Source organism: Argopecten irradians, chromosome 8, assembly GCF_041381155.1.
Source record: "Argopecten irradians isolate NY chromosome 8, Ai_NY, whole genome shotgun sequence".
Classification (NCBI taxonomy): domain Eukaryota; kingdom Metazoa; phylum Mollusca; class Bivalvia; order Pectinida; family Pectinidae; genus Argopecten; species Argopecten irradians.
In genome coordinates this window covers 19,883,199-19,898,757 of record NC_091141.1, presented here as the reverse complement: position 1 = coordinate 19,898,757, position 15,559 = coordinate 19,883,199, and the positions used below count along the sequence as shown (strand labels likewise).

The following is a 15,559-nucleotide window of genomic DNA, read 5'->3' as shown; positions in this document are numbered from 1 at the left end:
GCCAGACTTTTGTAAGGCATCCAGTAATCGACCGAAGTTTGATAGCAATTCCTCTTCCGAGTTTCCCCCGCAATAGAGATCGTCTGCTACTTTCGCAACGATTCCTTCCTGAACGAGATGACCGAGAACACGGCATGTCAATTCCTCCAAAGCCGTTTCAGAACCGGGCATACCCATGGCAGACCGGGCATAAACGCGGACGCCTCGAAACGGAGTCACTACACCACAGTACTTCATAGAGTTTTTATCAAGCGGGATCTGGTAAAACGATTTTGTCAGATCTGTGACGGCGATGTAATTCCATTGTGCGATCTGTCTCAACGTGGAGTCCACATCGGGCATGAGCGATGGTTGGGGTTTACTGTACCGTCCTACGTCGGCGAACGCGGTAACTAACCGAAAGCCACCGTTAGGCTTTTTTACGAGGAAGGATGGATTCACATACTCTACATTTACGCTCACATCCTCGGGGCGACGAAAAACGCCCAGACCCTCGAGCTCGTCAAACTTATTTTGAAGTTCATCCAACTGGTGTTTACTATATTGGGGCAGTCTTCCCTTCCTCTGAGGGGGTTGTACCGGGCCCATATTTACCGTAGCCTTCAATGGACCAACAGCGCCGTTATAACCAGAGAAGGTAGGGTTGAAGACACTATCGTGTTGACCTAACAAGTCTTGAAAGCGGGATTTCACATCTCCAGACAGAATATTATCAGGGTCTAGGTTTACACTGTCAGAATACCTAACGTTTCCGGCTTTTTGAGTTTGAGTTTTGGTTGACATGTTCATATCACTTAACGGTGGGAGCGGTTCGGGGCAAAATGTTGATCGGATTTTGCACAGGTGCTCGTTTCGTTTAACAGTTTGAGGTTCAGTAGTAAGGTTGGGTATTCTGATTGTCCCTGCCACGCTAGATACAAGAGACGGTGGCGGCCAGGAAAACGGTTCATCAGTCGTGGGGTGAGGCTCTATAGAGAAAGTTTCATCAGAAGGCGCAACATCGTCAGGGAGTTTCACTTCAAGGAATTCGCCCGGCCATACAGTGGTTGTTGTGGCGACCGGAGCACGAAGAACTTGTGCACGCTGTACGATGTGTTGGTTTGATCCTCGTAGCTGGGAACCATACGTGTACGCGTAGTTATCGCCTATGACTACTTCATGTCGAGATGGTCGGATAGAGATGTCGTTTTTCTCCATAAACGGGATACCCGCGAGAACATCTGTCGCGATATTGTCCACAACAAGACCTTCGAAAAACAAATCATGACCATTGTGATGAAATGAGAAGCGCGTTTCACCGATAACGTGTAATGCGGAGATACCGTCAGCCTGACTCACGACATGTGATGACTTGTTTACATGTACGCCTAACTTAGCAGTTATTGACGAATGAATCATGTTGCCTGTCGCGCCGCTGTCAATCGTTAAACGAACTGTGTGATGTCCATAAAAGGCGTCGAGATACGGTGATTGGCGGATTTGTACCCTATTCACACTAACTTCGACACGCGCGGTATTGGAAGAATCGGAGTCTTCTTCGTCACTGGGTGCAGCATCCGAATTCATAACACATCGCGCTTTAGCGAGGTATTTTCGATCATTCAAGGGTAAAAATGTACATTTACTGAGGAAGTGTGTGCTTGGCCGGCCTGCTTCCTTACAGAGGGGGCACGATTTCGATGAAACGGTAGCGCGTGGACGCGGGGTGGGCTTGGGCGGAAACGCGAGACCTTGAGATCGAGTGTTCGATATCGCTGCTCTCATCACTTTGGCATCGTCGCTAGCTCTTATTTCATCTAACAATGAATCTAAAGCCTGCGATATTTCCGGCTTAATTGATGCAAGAGTTCGTGTTCTCAATTCGGTACCGTATCGCTGTTTAACAAGACGAGGAAGTTCAGGGTTTATTAGGCGAAGCCATGTTAAGACTGCCATGTTTTCAATGGTGGGAGACAGTTCTTCATCGTCAGCGATTTCTTGTCCGTGATGAGTGATTCCCATGTCGCGACGAAGTAAATTATCCTCAATAAACGCCGTTATTCTCTGAAACAGGTCTTCCGGCCTTTCATTAGCTTCGAGTGTTATTGACGCGAAATCGATAAAGTGAGCCCCGGTCGATTGAAATCCGAAGTGCAAGCGAATTGTCTGCCAGATTGACGGGAGAGAAATTGAGTTCTTCACTATGGTACTTCGTGAAATTATAGGACAAAAGTTCGCGATTTGACCCAACATCATTTCAAGTGCACTGACTTTCTGTGCACGTGTTTTCCTCCGTGCCTGGGGGACATTGACTTACACAGTTACACACCACGCTTGCGACCCGGGTATAATGTTTATACGCTGTGATTAAATGTCTCTTACAGTTCAAAAGTTCATCCGTTTGCTGATGAAAAGGTGTGAGTAAGAATCTCGCTGCCACCACGCCAATATTAGGCTAAACGTTGGAAGACAAATCACAACACAAACGCAGACTGTAAAGCTTGTAATGACGTCATCAAGGCGAGCGTAATATAAGGAACCAATTCCGGATAATGCGGATCCGGAATTTACTAACAATATACTGGCGCAGAATATAAATATAAATACACGAACATACCGCAGTCTCCCAAAACACGCACCTCGCACTTCACACGCGATACGCACTGCATACACGGGAGGCCGTCCTTACATGATCCTGGCTATTAAAAGGGCGTTAAAACAAACAAACAAACATACATACAAAAAACAGCAATATCCTATATATAACTTTCATAGTCGTTTATAGCAATATAACCAAATCTCTCCTGTCATGGCACCTCTCAGGCACACGGGGATTAGTCCACCCTTTGTATACATTGCTCCATACCAGAAACATATATATATTTCTTTCATACCTACGGGTTTCATACTGGCTCGTCTAGGGCAATACACTCATGTCGCATGAGGCTGTATTGCATGGCCTCCCATACAATAAAGCCTCGTGACGTCACGGCGTCAACAAAATTTATATTTCCTCGGTAAAATTTTAACATTTTTTCACAAACTTGGCTGGTTTTACTATAAAAGATGCATACAATGTAATTTATGCTGAAAATATCACTTACTTTTTCATGTATGGAAAATTGACTTTAGTTGTGGCAGAATATCCCTATCCTTCATATCCACATATGAAAGAGTCTTATAATATGATATTAATTAGAGAGCTTGGCAACTTCACCATTTTTACGATCGACAGATGTACCTCTGTATGCCTCTTGGGGTTTTTAAATACACTCCTAAATAGTTAGATGCAGTAGGATAATAAAATTATGTTAACTTATACACCAATAAAAGAAAATGCACTGTCGGTTTTGAATGTCAGGTTTTGGACAAACCTGGTAAAATAACTTATTTTCATGCTTTCAAAAATCATACTAATATTAATCATATTAATTTGAAAAAACTAGTTATATCAGACCATGGTATAATGTTTAAACTTTATATTTATGCACAAATACACTAAAAAATAGTTAGCTAAGGGAAACTAAGCCTATAACTCGATGGTCCCTCTGCCGTCAGCAAAGAGAATGAAGGAGATTTGCTTGTTCGTCTTGTGTCGAAGCGACAAACGTTCATGATAACGTTAAAAGTAAAACAGGGGAAACAGCAATACTATCGCCAGAACAACATGTACACCAACACATGACTGGTTCCTTCACATATCTTTTTATAAGAAAATTACAATTACACTGTACTATCATCAGAAAATATATCCACTGTAACACATATATGTACTGGGGAATTACAAGATCACGTAAGTAAATACGTTATACCAAATTCAATCGTTTCACTTCTGCATACCATAGTTTAAAAACTATTAATTAAAAAAAACTTGTTTTATATTTAAATTATAACTTTGAAATCAAACTCTGTTTTAAATTCATTTTCTATTACGGGTGCCGTATTAACAGTTTTGACTGCTTTTCCATAGATACTGACTGATTTTGTCATTTTACTGGACACATCAACTTCGCTAGTCACAGATTATTCAATAAAGACGCATTAAAATTCCACAAGTTTTACATTTAATTTAATTCGAATGTTTTTTCTGAAACGACGAGACCAGGATACAGTCCGCATTATTGTGCGGTTAGTTATAACCTTACTTATACTTATAAGTATAGTTAAAGGCCCAATATCCGTATCTGCCTGATTTTTTCATGATTCAGAAGAATTTTGAAAAAAATCCCTGTTGTAAATCATGCTGAGATAGAACTAAACCGAAGTCAAGATGGACGGTACCGATTCGGAAACTTTTTTTTAAAAAAAATATGTAAAATAAGTTGAAACCGCTAGGTGGGTCCCACTTACCCCAGCCGCCGAAGTCAGATGACAGCGGTTGCCAATAACATCACGTGACTTAAGTCATGTGACGGCAGTGTTCCGTACGTAAACATGGCAGACGACACGAAGCGTAAGCGCAGCTGTCAAAAGTTTACGGATCCCGGCGAATCAAAGCGGCGGCGGAAATTATTAGAAGCTTCACGGGCCCAGAACCGGATTCGAATTGGTGACCAGTCGGGGAGGTGGAGAAACCTAAGGGAAAAACTGAAATTACGCACTGATGCGGAATTGGCTGCAGTGCTATTGGACAGGTACTAGTACTATAGTACTTGTAATATAAGCTTAGGCCTATAGTCTATGTGATATCAAACTATATGGTATATCAGCACATTATCAGCACATTTTCCTTATAAATATATTTGCAGAATTATCTATTTCGACGATTGTTGTCCTTTCAAAATTAACACTCGTAAAAAGCGAGTTTATTTCTGAAATTGCGAGTAGAAAAATTATCCACTTGCATTTTTTGACGAGTGTGCAGACTAGTTATCCTAAATAATCTTAAATTCCTATGTCTGGGCTCATACTTCATGTACAAGTTTTTGTTATTAACTAACTCATTCTGCTAACATTGCTAAAATCAGGCATCGGTCCTTATATAAGCCGAAAACGTCAGACTCTTGACGGAGCAATCGCTGTATTGTAAACAAACCGCATTACTTACTATAAAGTATCCGGTAGTTTATCGATTACTTTTTCCTAGAGCGATAAGCTCCATCACAAATTTGACACTCACTCTACTTTTGATTACAAGTCTCAAACAGTCGATAGACTAGCTGGTTCCGTAATCGTATATGTTTTAACAATGAGACACTTTCCTTCAAGCGACGTTTAGAGCACTGGTGGTTTTATGAAAGTAATAATATATTAATTATGTGGCCTTCAAAATGATTTGGTAGATACATATTTCAGGTTTGTATGTTACAAATAATTAAATTACTTAGATAAATAGAATTGTATAATCTAACTGTACTTTTATTAGGCCCAATTTAGTAGGCAAGTTTTTTTTGAAGCTGACAAAACTTTATGATCTTATTGTGTCTTGTGATGACAGTAAATGACAGTTAAAATGATTGTCATGAAGTTTTCTTTTATGTTTATTCTACATGTGTATACACACACGGCTCATTTTAATTGTAGGTTATATTATTATTGTTGATGGATATATTTTTAATACATGTTTTTACATTGCTGTTTTAATATATATATAGATATGAACACTCTGAAGAGAATATCCTCCCAAAACACCCTACATTTATACGGTCTACAAGTACACTGGGGCCATCAACACCAGTACTTTCTGAAATATCTGCTGCAGAATCAGCTGGGTAAGTGCTTTGTCAGTCCTAGGTATTCATAGATCTTAGAGATGTCTGCTTCTGGTTTTGGGAAAAAAAATATTGTAGCAGGGTGCAGGTTTTATATATTTATGTAGCCTACCCCTACTTAGGATAGGATGCCATACCGGTATCAATAAAAACGATAATAGTATCAGTACTTTAAAATTAATACGGGTATATTTACCGATATTTTTTTTAAAACGAGTAACAATACTGTATCGGTGTCGAGTACATGTATCAGAGCCAACCCCTACTATGTTCAAATACAGGATCTAAATAGAGATCCTCTTCACCGTACTCAAAAACAATAACAATTCTACATGAAACAATTTTACAAATATAAAATGGGGGTACTAGGCTATAATATGTACATGTATAAAGATATAAACATGTACAATGTATATAACATTGAAAAAAATATGCATGTTCACTCTCAGTTAAATTTGATAATGCATGGAAAATTATACTTTGTTTTTCATTATAATTTTATTGCAAATATTATCATTAATTCATTATTGTCATTTCAAAAATGATACCTGTAGTGAGGATGCAGTGAAAATAAATAAAAATATACTGATTTGTTTTTCAGCTATAAAATCTCTGAAGAGAATTGCCCCTCGAGCACCATATTGTCTACAATTAATAAATTGGGCCAATCAACATTGACATCAACACCACTGATACATTCAGCAGGCCCAATACTATCATCTTCAGCATATCACACACCAGTACTTTCTGAAATATCAGTTGCAGAATCAGCTGGGTAAGTTCTTTAGTTTTTGTGTTATATCCCAATGACATATAAAATCTATTAGAATTAATCCTTATAGTTCAATTAACTAATTTCAAAGATAATCTCTTCAGTATTCAAAATTCATTTTTAGACTCTTTTGTCTATGAAATCATTACACCATTATCTCAGCCAATCAGAAACAATATTACAAACAGTGACAATGCCATTTTTTACTTTAGGGCTGATAAGTACTTTTTAAGCTAATAAAAATGCTTGTTATTTGAATTATCAGATAAAGTTGCAAAGAAATTATAGTTAAATTAAAAGCATTTTCAATATTTTTTTCATTGCATCAATGTCAGAACATGCACATGGATAATGATTGGAGAAGAATGTGATAAGCATTCTTGGTATTTTAGGGCTTAAAAATCCTAAATTTTGAGAATTTGCATTCCACTATTGACAAACTTGTTCATGTCTTATTGAATTTATATAATCTCATTTATGATACAGTCCTGATGTCTATAATTAATGATTATTATGATCCATTAGGGAAACAACATTATCAGGATTAGAGGAAGTTCCAGAGCTATCTATAGAACAACTGCTGACTTCTGAAGATAGTAAAGCTGTTGATGATCCAAGGAAGCGTAGACGCAAACAAGTACTGTCTGGATCATTTGTTAATCCATTAGAGTAAGTGTGTTTTTTTTTTTATGAAGTAGAAATATTTTACTGTAATCATCATGTTACATATAGAGAATCTTACACTCGTCACGCTAAAGTGATATGAAATTTATCAAACATTTTTTTTAGTTCAAAAATTTGATATGCCGCAAGCCTTTAGGAGAGTGCCATATCAAATCATATTAAAGCTCGTGGCATATCAAATTATCTAACGAGTTTGATAAATTTCACATGACATAGTCATGAGTGTAAGATTCTATTTATCACATAAATATAAATTTTGATAATAGAGTAATTATAAGTAAAAACTTAGGTTTCGTCTCTGTATAAAACAGTAGAAATCAGGCTTGGATGTGTCGGGTTAGTTATGTGATAAGTATTTTAAGGTCATCTGGCTATAGCATCGTCCATCGTCATGCGCCGTGCATAAACTTTTCATTCAAATGACTTCTTCTCAATAACCGAAAGGCCCAGGGTACTGATATTTGGCCTGCAGCATGCTGGGATGAAGGGCTACCAAGTTTGTTAAAATTGATAATATTGACTTTCATTCAAGGTCACAGGGGTCAAAAAGGCTAAAATCTTTAAACAACTTCTTGTGAAGAACCGAAAGGCCCAGGCTACTCATATTGGGCCTGGGGCATCAAGCTGGGGTGAAGGGCTACCAAGTTTGTTCAAATGAATGACCTTGACCTTCATCCAAGGTCACAATAATCAAATAAGTAAAAATCTTTTTAAACAACTTCTTGTAAATAACTAAGAGGCTTTTTATTAGAGACTGGATATTGGACTAATAGCATCACTAAGGTGGGGGATTAAGGTCTTTTCATTCATTGTCTAATTCATCAAATGTATCAGAACTTGAACTTCTTCTATTGAAAGAGTTCTTTTATATTGTCTTAATTGTTTGCTACTACTATATTTTTTGAGGTATTTTATTGTGCCAACAGTCAGATGACCATTAAGGCCCATGGGCCTCTTGTTAAGTCATATTTTCAACTGTACATTTTATTGTCAAGATATTTCTTTTCTAATTGTAAGGCAAATTGAGCAAGGCCCTTTGTGAGTACTGCCCTCTCTCTAAAAATGTAATAAAAACATTTATGGCAGAGGTATGAAATACATGAACTATAACAATTTTGCATGAAAGTATACATTTCAGTAACAATAATTATTCTTTATTCAGATTGACACTTGATATATCGGAAGAAGAAACTGAGGAGGAATCTTATCTCATAAAAGACCCAGACTATAGTCCAGAGTTCAAGTTTTCCATTATGTAAGTTGCAAAAATTCTGCCTCTCTTTTTGTATTGCTACATAAATCCTCAAAAATTCTGCCTCTCTTTTTGTATTGCTACATAAATCCTAATGTGATTTTGACTCTGTGAGATTATATATATCATGTATTTTAATCTGTGCTTTACAAAGTCATCAATTGCCTGCAAAACTGGCATCTATATATATATCATGGTCTGTTAGTTGATCATTTAGACTATTTGACCCATGTGACCTTGAATGAAGGTAAATACCATTGATACCATAAATAAATATTTTAATGCTTATATTTACATATCTAGTTTCATCATTTTTGGGCTGCATGCTTATACGTTGTTGATGTTAGACCAAAAGAACTCTTAACTATAACCTAGAACAGCCCTTTTGACAGTAATCAGTTGACATGTCCCAGTCAATCAGTAAAGGGTCACATTTTGGATGGCAGAAGAATTGCACTATTAAATGTTAGTTTATAAATACTAAGTGATAGTGACAAGTGAATGTAAATATTCTTTTAGTATTCCTTATGATGTTGACAAACTGTTGCTAATCCTATTATCGTTCTTATGTAAAATAGGCCAGAAGGGATGAATGACAACATAGAAGAGCTGGCATTTGAGGAATCGCAATTTGGGGAAGAGTTATTAAAGAAGGAGATAACAGCATTGAGATGAGTGAAGAAGAGGCTGGTCCTGGTTTGAAGAGAGTAAAGAGTCATGATGCAATTGAGGGGCTGGTAGAAGATGAAGTTTGTCTGGTATTTGCTAGTCAACTGATCACCTTGGCACATACTTCAAAGGAGCAGTGCTCACTGTGTACACTTAAATTGATGATTGAAACAGATTTCCTGGGATCAGCTGTTTATTTGAAGTGGGTAAGTCAACAGAATTTGCATCAACATTGTTAAAGTTAGTATTCATCAGTTAAGCATTGATGTCACTATTTTTCATCTTCATCAGGTTATGAAATAAATTTTGTTTTCAAACTGTGTGAATCCGTGTAGCGGATTCTCATAAAAGTTTGCAAACACAATTTATTTCATAACACGATGAAGTTTAAAAAATATTTAACATCAATGCTTATAATTAATTTTTCAGACTATTTGATCATATAAAATACGTTTAAACGTACGATTCCATTGATTTTCCAATGGAATCTCTATTGCGACGTCATGATAACGTCATTCTCGGATTTTTTCTTCATTGTATATGAATAAAAAGGATCTGCCAATCAGAAAGTCAGATATAATATGAAAATAGATAAAATTTAATTATTTGATTTTGAATTATGAACATTAGTTCAGTTATACTGTCTGGATATCTCAATCCAACAATGTCTTTAGTGTAATAACAGAACAGTCAGTTACCAGGTAAATTGCTGTATTTAAAAATGCAATAATTGGGTTATTTTGTTAATTGTGATTATTTCATTGCAGGTTTGTGCAAACGGACATATTGAGCACACTTGGTGTTCACAGCCCATTTTAAATAGACGCCTGCATAGTGGAGATTTTCTTATTTCTGCAACCTGTATTACATCAGGAAACAACTATGGGAAACTTGCACTTTGGGCTAAGATGCTCAAGTTGCATTTCCCTAGTGCAGCGGTATTTCACCGAATACAGAATTTCTATATTGGACCAACTGTTGATCAGTTTTGGCAGGAACATCAGGCAGATCTAATTCAAAGTTTTGCTGGAAAGGAAGTAGTTTTAATGGGTATGTTTTCAAGAAATTATGAAACTTTTGTATGTCTGGGACAATTTTAAGTAACAATTTGTTTGCCATATGCATCCATCATCGGTACCAATCATGATGTTACAATTAATGTTATTATGGTAACATAATCATAACTACTGATAGGTAGATGTCTTTCGATTGAGATGAAAAAATATTGAGTCTTTAAAAGATGACAAATACTGCATTCCTATTTCCGGAAATGGCACTTCATTTGGTTGCTAATGTCTACAATAAGACGTGCTTACATGATAATGGTTGTGATGATGGAGTCTACTTCTTCCAGGGGATGGACGAATGGATAGCCCAGGACACAGTGCTCAATACTGTAGTTACACTTTGATGGAAATAGAGTCAAAAAAAGTGATGAGCCTGTTGACTATGGACAAGCGTGTAGTTGGACGCAAGTCAACCACTATGGAAAAAGAGGCTTTCCAAAGAAGTCTTAATGACCTGATTCATAAAGGCTTAGATGTGAAGGAGGTTGTCACAGATGCTCATATTGGAATTGGATATTTGATGAGTGAGTAGCTGTCTCTAATTTTGTTTATAGAATTAGTTACTTGTGATGTCACATGTTATCTACCCGCAAGGGAGCTAACTCTGTAATATGCAAAGACGGAATAAAATAACTAAATAACTAAAAGACCAATAGTGACACATTGAAGTTACTATTTCTTAATTAGTGCTTGCATTGAGATGTGGGTGCCATATAGAAACCAGGTTGTCCATCTGTCCATTTTTCTTGTAACCACTATTTCTCAGAAAGTACTTAAAAGAATTTGTCTCAAAAAGAAATGGTTTGCAAACTGTGTTATCAATGCTTATAATCATTATATATGTATATTGTTTTTATTTTTAGGAACAGCTTATCCAGGTTTAAAGCACAGTACGACATATGGCACGTGGCAAAGAACTTAGGCAAAAAAATATCTAAGGTATATACTATACTCCTTCCTGTAAGCATTTGAATTTATTATTTATTATCTTATAAGGTTATGGAATACTGTTACAATTGCAGTATTTATGACACAATCAATTGCAATTAAGAGTTATGTCCCCTATAAAATCAACATGTATGACCAATTTATAGTGAATGTAATTTGAAGGAAGGATTTTTTTATTCAGGCAGGACAGCAGAAAGGATGCAAAGATATACTGGCATGGGCCAAACATATTGTGAATCATTTCTGGTATGCCTGTAGAGAAGCCACAAGTTACCTAAATTTCATTGTGAGTATCTTTGTAATTAAGTGGGATATTAATGTACCTCCATCCTTAAGTCTTTGAATATATTACCTAGTATCAATTATTTCAACATGTGGATCATAAATAAAGATGAATGTACAAATTGTTTCTGGACAGACCTAAAAACAATGTGGCAAACAGTAAAGAGGTTGTTAGGTAATTATAATGCATACAGTCCTGTCCTCAGTCTTGTCTTTCCAGATGTTACATATTACAGACATTTCCAGGTTATTTTACATTATCATTTATTGTCAAATCTTACCATAATAACAACTGACACATTTGGAATCTTTTGTGATAAATTAAATATGTTTACATATTCATAAAAAGGTAATTATTTGTAGAACATCTGGGGACAGGCACGTCATCATGTCTGCAATGAGCACCAATGGATCCTGTCTGAGGGTGAGGGACCTGCTGAGTGCTCACATGGAGACCTTGATGACTTGAGCAGACCAGAATGGCTCACAAAGGAATCTCCGTCAGCTAGAGCTATAAGTGATATTGTTTTGGACAGCAGGCTGAGAAACAATTATGGATATTTGGAAAATTTCAGGTAACCAATTACCAATGTTCCCTTGATCCCTAAGACACTATCATGCTGATTTTGAGACTGATCGAAAAGACAATATGGCCGTCAGGCAGCCATCTTGGATTTTGATAGTTATAGTTTTTTACCACTATTTCAAAGAAAGTATTGAAGCGATCTGTTCCAAATTGTATATGTACTCAAAGTTTGAAAAGCAGAGAAAATATTCCTCTTTCTATTGTCAGACAGATCAATATTTAGAGGATGCCAAGAACCCTCTGGGATCTCTTGTTACATGTAGTTAGTTTTTGAGAATTAATACCTGAACTGTGATTATTGTTTTACAGTGAATAGCATCAAACCCTTTTGACCATTCATATTGAATAATCATATCTGATTACTTATTCCTATGCAGAATGACCGCAGATATTGAGGTGTTTAATAACCTCATTCTGATGTACTGTGCAAAACGGTTTGCATACAGCCCTCCTGCATATAGGACAAGGAATCAGTTGGCAGCCCTGGACAACAATTTTCATATTGATAGACAGCTGAAGTTGAATAAGAAAGGAGAAGTAGTGTAAGTGTTATGTATAGTTAGAAAATTTGTATCCATATATATCCATAACATACTAAATATTGACTATATCTATAAACATTGAAAATTTTAAATAAAAAGAGTCTTTTCAACAAATGGATAATTTCTTCCCAAATATAGCAATCCGTCAAGATTTTCATACCATGGGGAAATGATAACAATAGCCCTACACCACACATTTATAAGTCTGGTATAAGAGATAAAATATCTCGGGCTTATCCTCCATAAATGTACCAAGTAAAGAAAATGGCACACAAAAATGTAAATTTAAAAGGAGCAAGATTTATGGGGAAGACATTTTTGTGCAGTGATCTTCTTTTTGTTTTAGATATCACAGAACATTTAATAAGAAAAGTGGACGATGGTCGGTCTATCCCTGCAAGCTAGAGAAAGAATATAGATATGTGAATGACCTTCTGAAGAACATGCTTGTCAGACGACTGGATGACAGGGAAGGGATGCATCGCCCAAAGGAAATGGCAGCAGATGACCCACGGAGGCTATCTTCACATCTTGCTCCAGTTAGCCCAGAACCAACGAAGCAACTAGTAGATATGATGAAATCCAGAAAAAGGGAGATGAAATAAATCCTGTATATCTATTGTTAAGGGCCCACTACTGCTTGCAACACTTACTTCATGTTATTAGAAATTTATGTCAAGGTCAAGAGTTTATTATGGGGTAAAATGTGGTCAAACAAAGGTCAGAAACGAAATTACATTAGAAATGTTTAGAAGGCTGCATATGATAGAGCATGCTCTCAGGTATATATAATGTATAATGACCAATTTCAAGGTTATATCTCGTTCAAAATGACGAACGTATATGGGATTTGATTCAAGTTTTCTTGTAGTTGACATGTAACACTAGTATAGTCAATACCCTTTACATGCATAGTACTGTCATCTGCATACATATCTATTTGACAATTTTTCACATATAGCGGCATATCATTTACATAAATTATAAACAATAAAGGACCCAGTATTGATCCTTGTGGAGCTCACGATTTTATGAATTCAGGTGATGGAGGAGCGATTTCTATACTGAACTTTTTGAACTCTGCCACATAAGTATGAAGCAAACCAACTAATACTTGATGGTGAAATATTTAAATATTTTAACTTGTGAAGAAGTATATTATGATCTACTAAGTCAAAAGCCTTCCTAAAATCTATAAATATTGCTCCTACCATTTCGTTTTTATCTATGCAATCAATCCATCTATCAATCAAATAGGCTAGGGCTGTCTGACATGAATGTTTAGCCCTAAAACCTGACTGTGCAGCATGTAAAAGTTTGTATTTTACAAGATATTTATAAAGATGATGTATAACATGTTTTCAAATATTTTTGAAAAAGTTGGTAATATAGATATAGGTCTGTAATTATCAAGATTGTATTTTTCGCCACCCATTTGTAATGGTGTCACTCTTGCCTCTTTAAGAGACGATGGAAAACGAGACTTTGATAAACTTAAATTTATAATGTAAGTCAAATAGGGAGAAATAATAACGTTACATAATTTTATAACCCTTGGACCTATTCCATCAATACCAGTTGATTTTGTTTCATCAAGCTTTTTAATGTATGATTCAACTTCCTCTAATTTTATGTAAGGAATGCAGAAAGGATTCTGAGAGGGTATCAGCCTTGATGCATGTTCTTCCATTTGCACATGATCATAATCAAATTCTTTGTATTCAACTAGATTTGAAACATTTACAAATTATGCATTTATTTTGTCTAGAATCTCTTGTTGATCCGAAATAATCACACCATTATCACATTTCAGTTGATTAGGAATATTGTTATGATTCTGACATTTAGACATACATTGTACATTTAAGATGATTCCACAATAATGCGCTTGGCTTGTTTTTAATGATAGTATTTTTAAAAAGATATTTTTTAGATTTTAAAATCAGCGCACTTGTACGGTTCCTCCAATACTTATAATTCTCCCAGTTCTTTGTTTTATGATAATGATCTCTTAATTTCCGAGCTTTTGATATTTCTTCATTATACCATTCCGGCTGTTTGTTTCTTTTTACTCTCTTTGATTTTAAGGGAGCATGTTTGTTCAACAATTGTAGCATTACGTTATAAAGATGTGATAGTGCTTCATCTGGATCAGTTGTGTTTAATATACTAACTAAATCAGAGTTTCCAATATCTGCCAAGAAATATTCATCAACAAACTTTTTAAAACATCTATATTTGATATAGTCATGTTGTAACTAAGGTTTTCTTTCTTCATCAGTAAAATTCTGACGTACTGTTATACATACAGGATAATGATCACTTATGGTTACACACGGTACATGAACAGATGAGATGAGGTCAGTATTATTTACATAAACATGATCAATAATGGTTGATGATGTACTAGTGACTCTTAATGAAAGGTCACATGGATCAAATAGGAAAATACTTTTAAATGACTTCTTGTCATTAGTTTAGATACAAAATAACTTTATACATTATTAGAACTGAAAGAAAATTCAACACAAATTATATGGCTTCAAAGTATGTCCAAATAATTTAATTACATGTAATTACATTGACCTTCATTCAAAATTACAGGGCTCAAATAAGCTTTTTGTAACAACTGCATGTCAATAGTATAGCTATGAGACCTAAAGACCTGATACCTGGGTATTTAACTTGTGTTATGCTTAATTTTAGAAATCTACATATATTATTAATTGGATTATTGGATCTTATACTTAAAGTTGAAAGCATAGACTGAAAATACCAAGCAGCAAGTGACCGATGCATTCCAATAAACTCTTGTATTTTCTTTCATTCACAATGAATCTTTGTAATCTCTTAATCTATAGAAAAGGTCTATTTCTTGTAAGTACAATTTGTATGTTTAGTATAAAACTACAGGAAAACTTTGTGAAGTATCAGTAAAGGTCAAATGCTGATTGATATATCGTCGTAAATTTTCTTAAATTGTTGATGTTATGTCTTAATATAATGTATGCATTTTGAAAATCTTTGAAAAAAAAAACAAAAAAAAATACAAAAAGATCATAAATGC

General features: G+C 35.5%; 2 protein-coding genes across 2 annotated transcripts; both read left to right on the top strand.

Moving 5' to 3' along the window:
- Positions 1-4,368: 4,368 nt before the first annotated feature.
- LOC138329617 (uncharacterized) lies at positions 4,369-11,074 on the top strand. Its single transcript, XM_069276710.1, has 9 exons — positions 4,369-4,613; positions 5,574-5,690; positions 6,292-6,465; positions 6,988-7,131; positions 8,309-8,401; positions 8,977-9,273; positions 9,835-10,117; positions 10,422-10,658; positions 10,998-11,074. Exons 1-6 carry the CDS (start codon positions 4,414-4,416, stop codon positions 9,071-9,073), a joined length of 825 nt encoding a protein of 274 aa, XP_069132811.1. The 5' UTR covers positions 4,369-4,413; the 3' UTR covers positions 9,074-9,273; positions 9,835-10,117; positions 10,422-10,658; positions 10,998-11,074.
- LOC138329779 (uncharacterized) lies at positions 10,517-15,515 on the top strand. Its single transcript, XM_069277072.1, has 6 exons — positions 10,517-10,658; positions 10,998-11,043; positions 11,245-11,368; positions 11,728-11,939; positions 12,328-12,492; positions 12,839-15,515. The coding sequence occupies exons 1-6, from the start codon at positions 10,517-10,519 to the stop codon at positions 13,095-13,097; spliced, it is 948 nt and encodes a 315-aa protein (XP_069133173.1). The 3' UTR covers positions 13,098-15,515.
- The last annotated feature ends 44 nt before the right edge of the window (positions 15,516-15,559 follow it).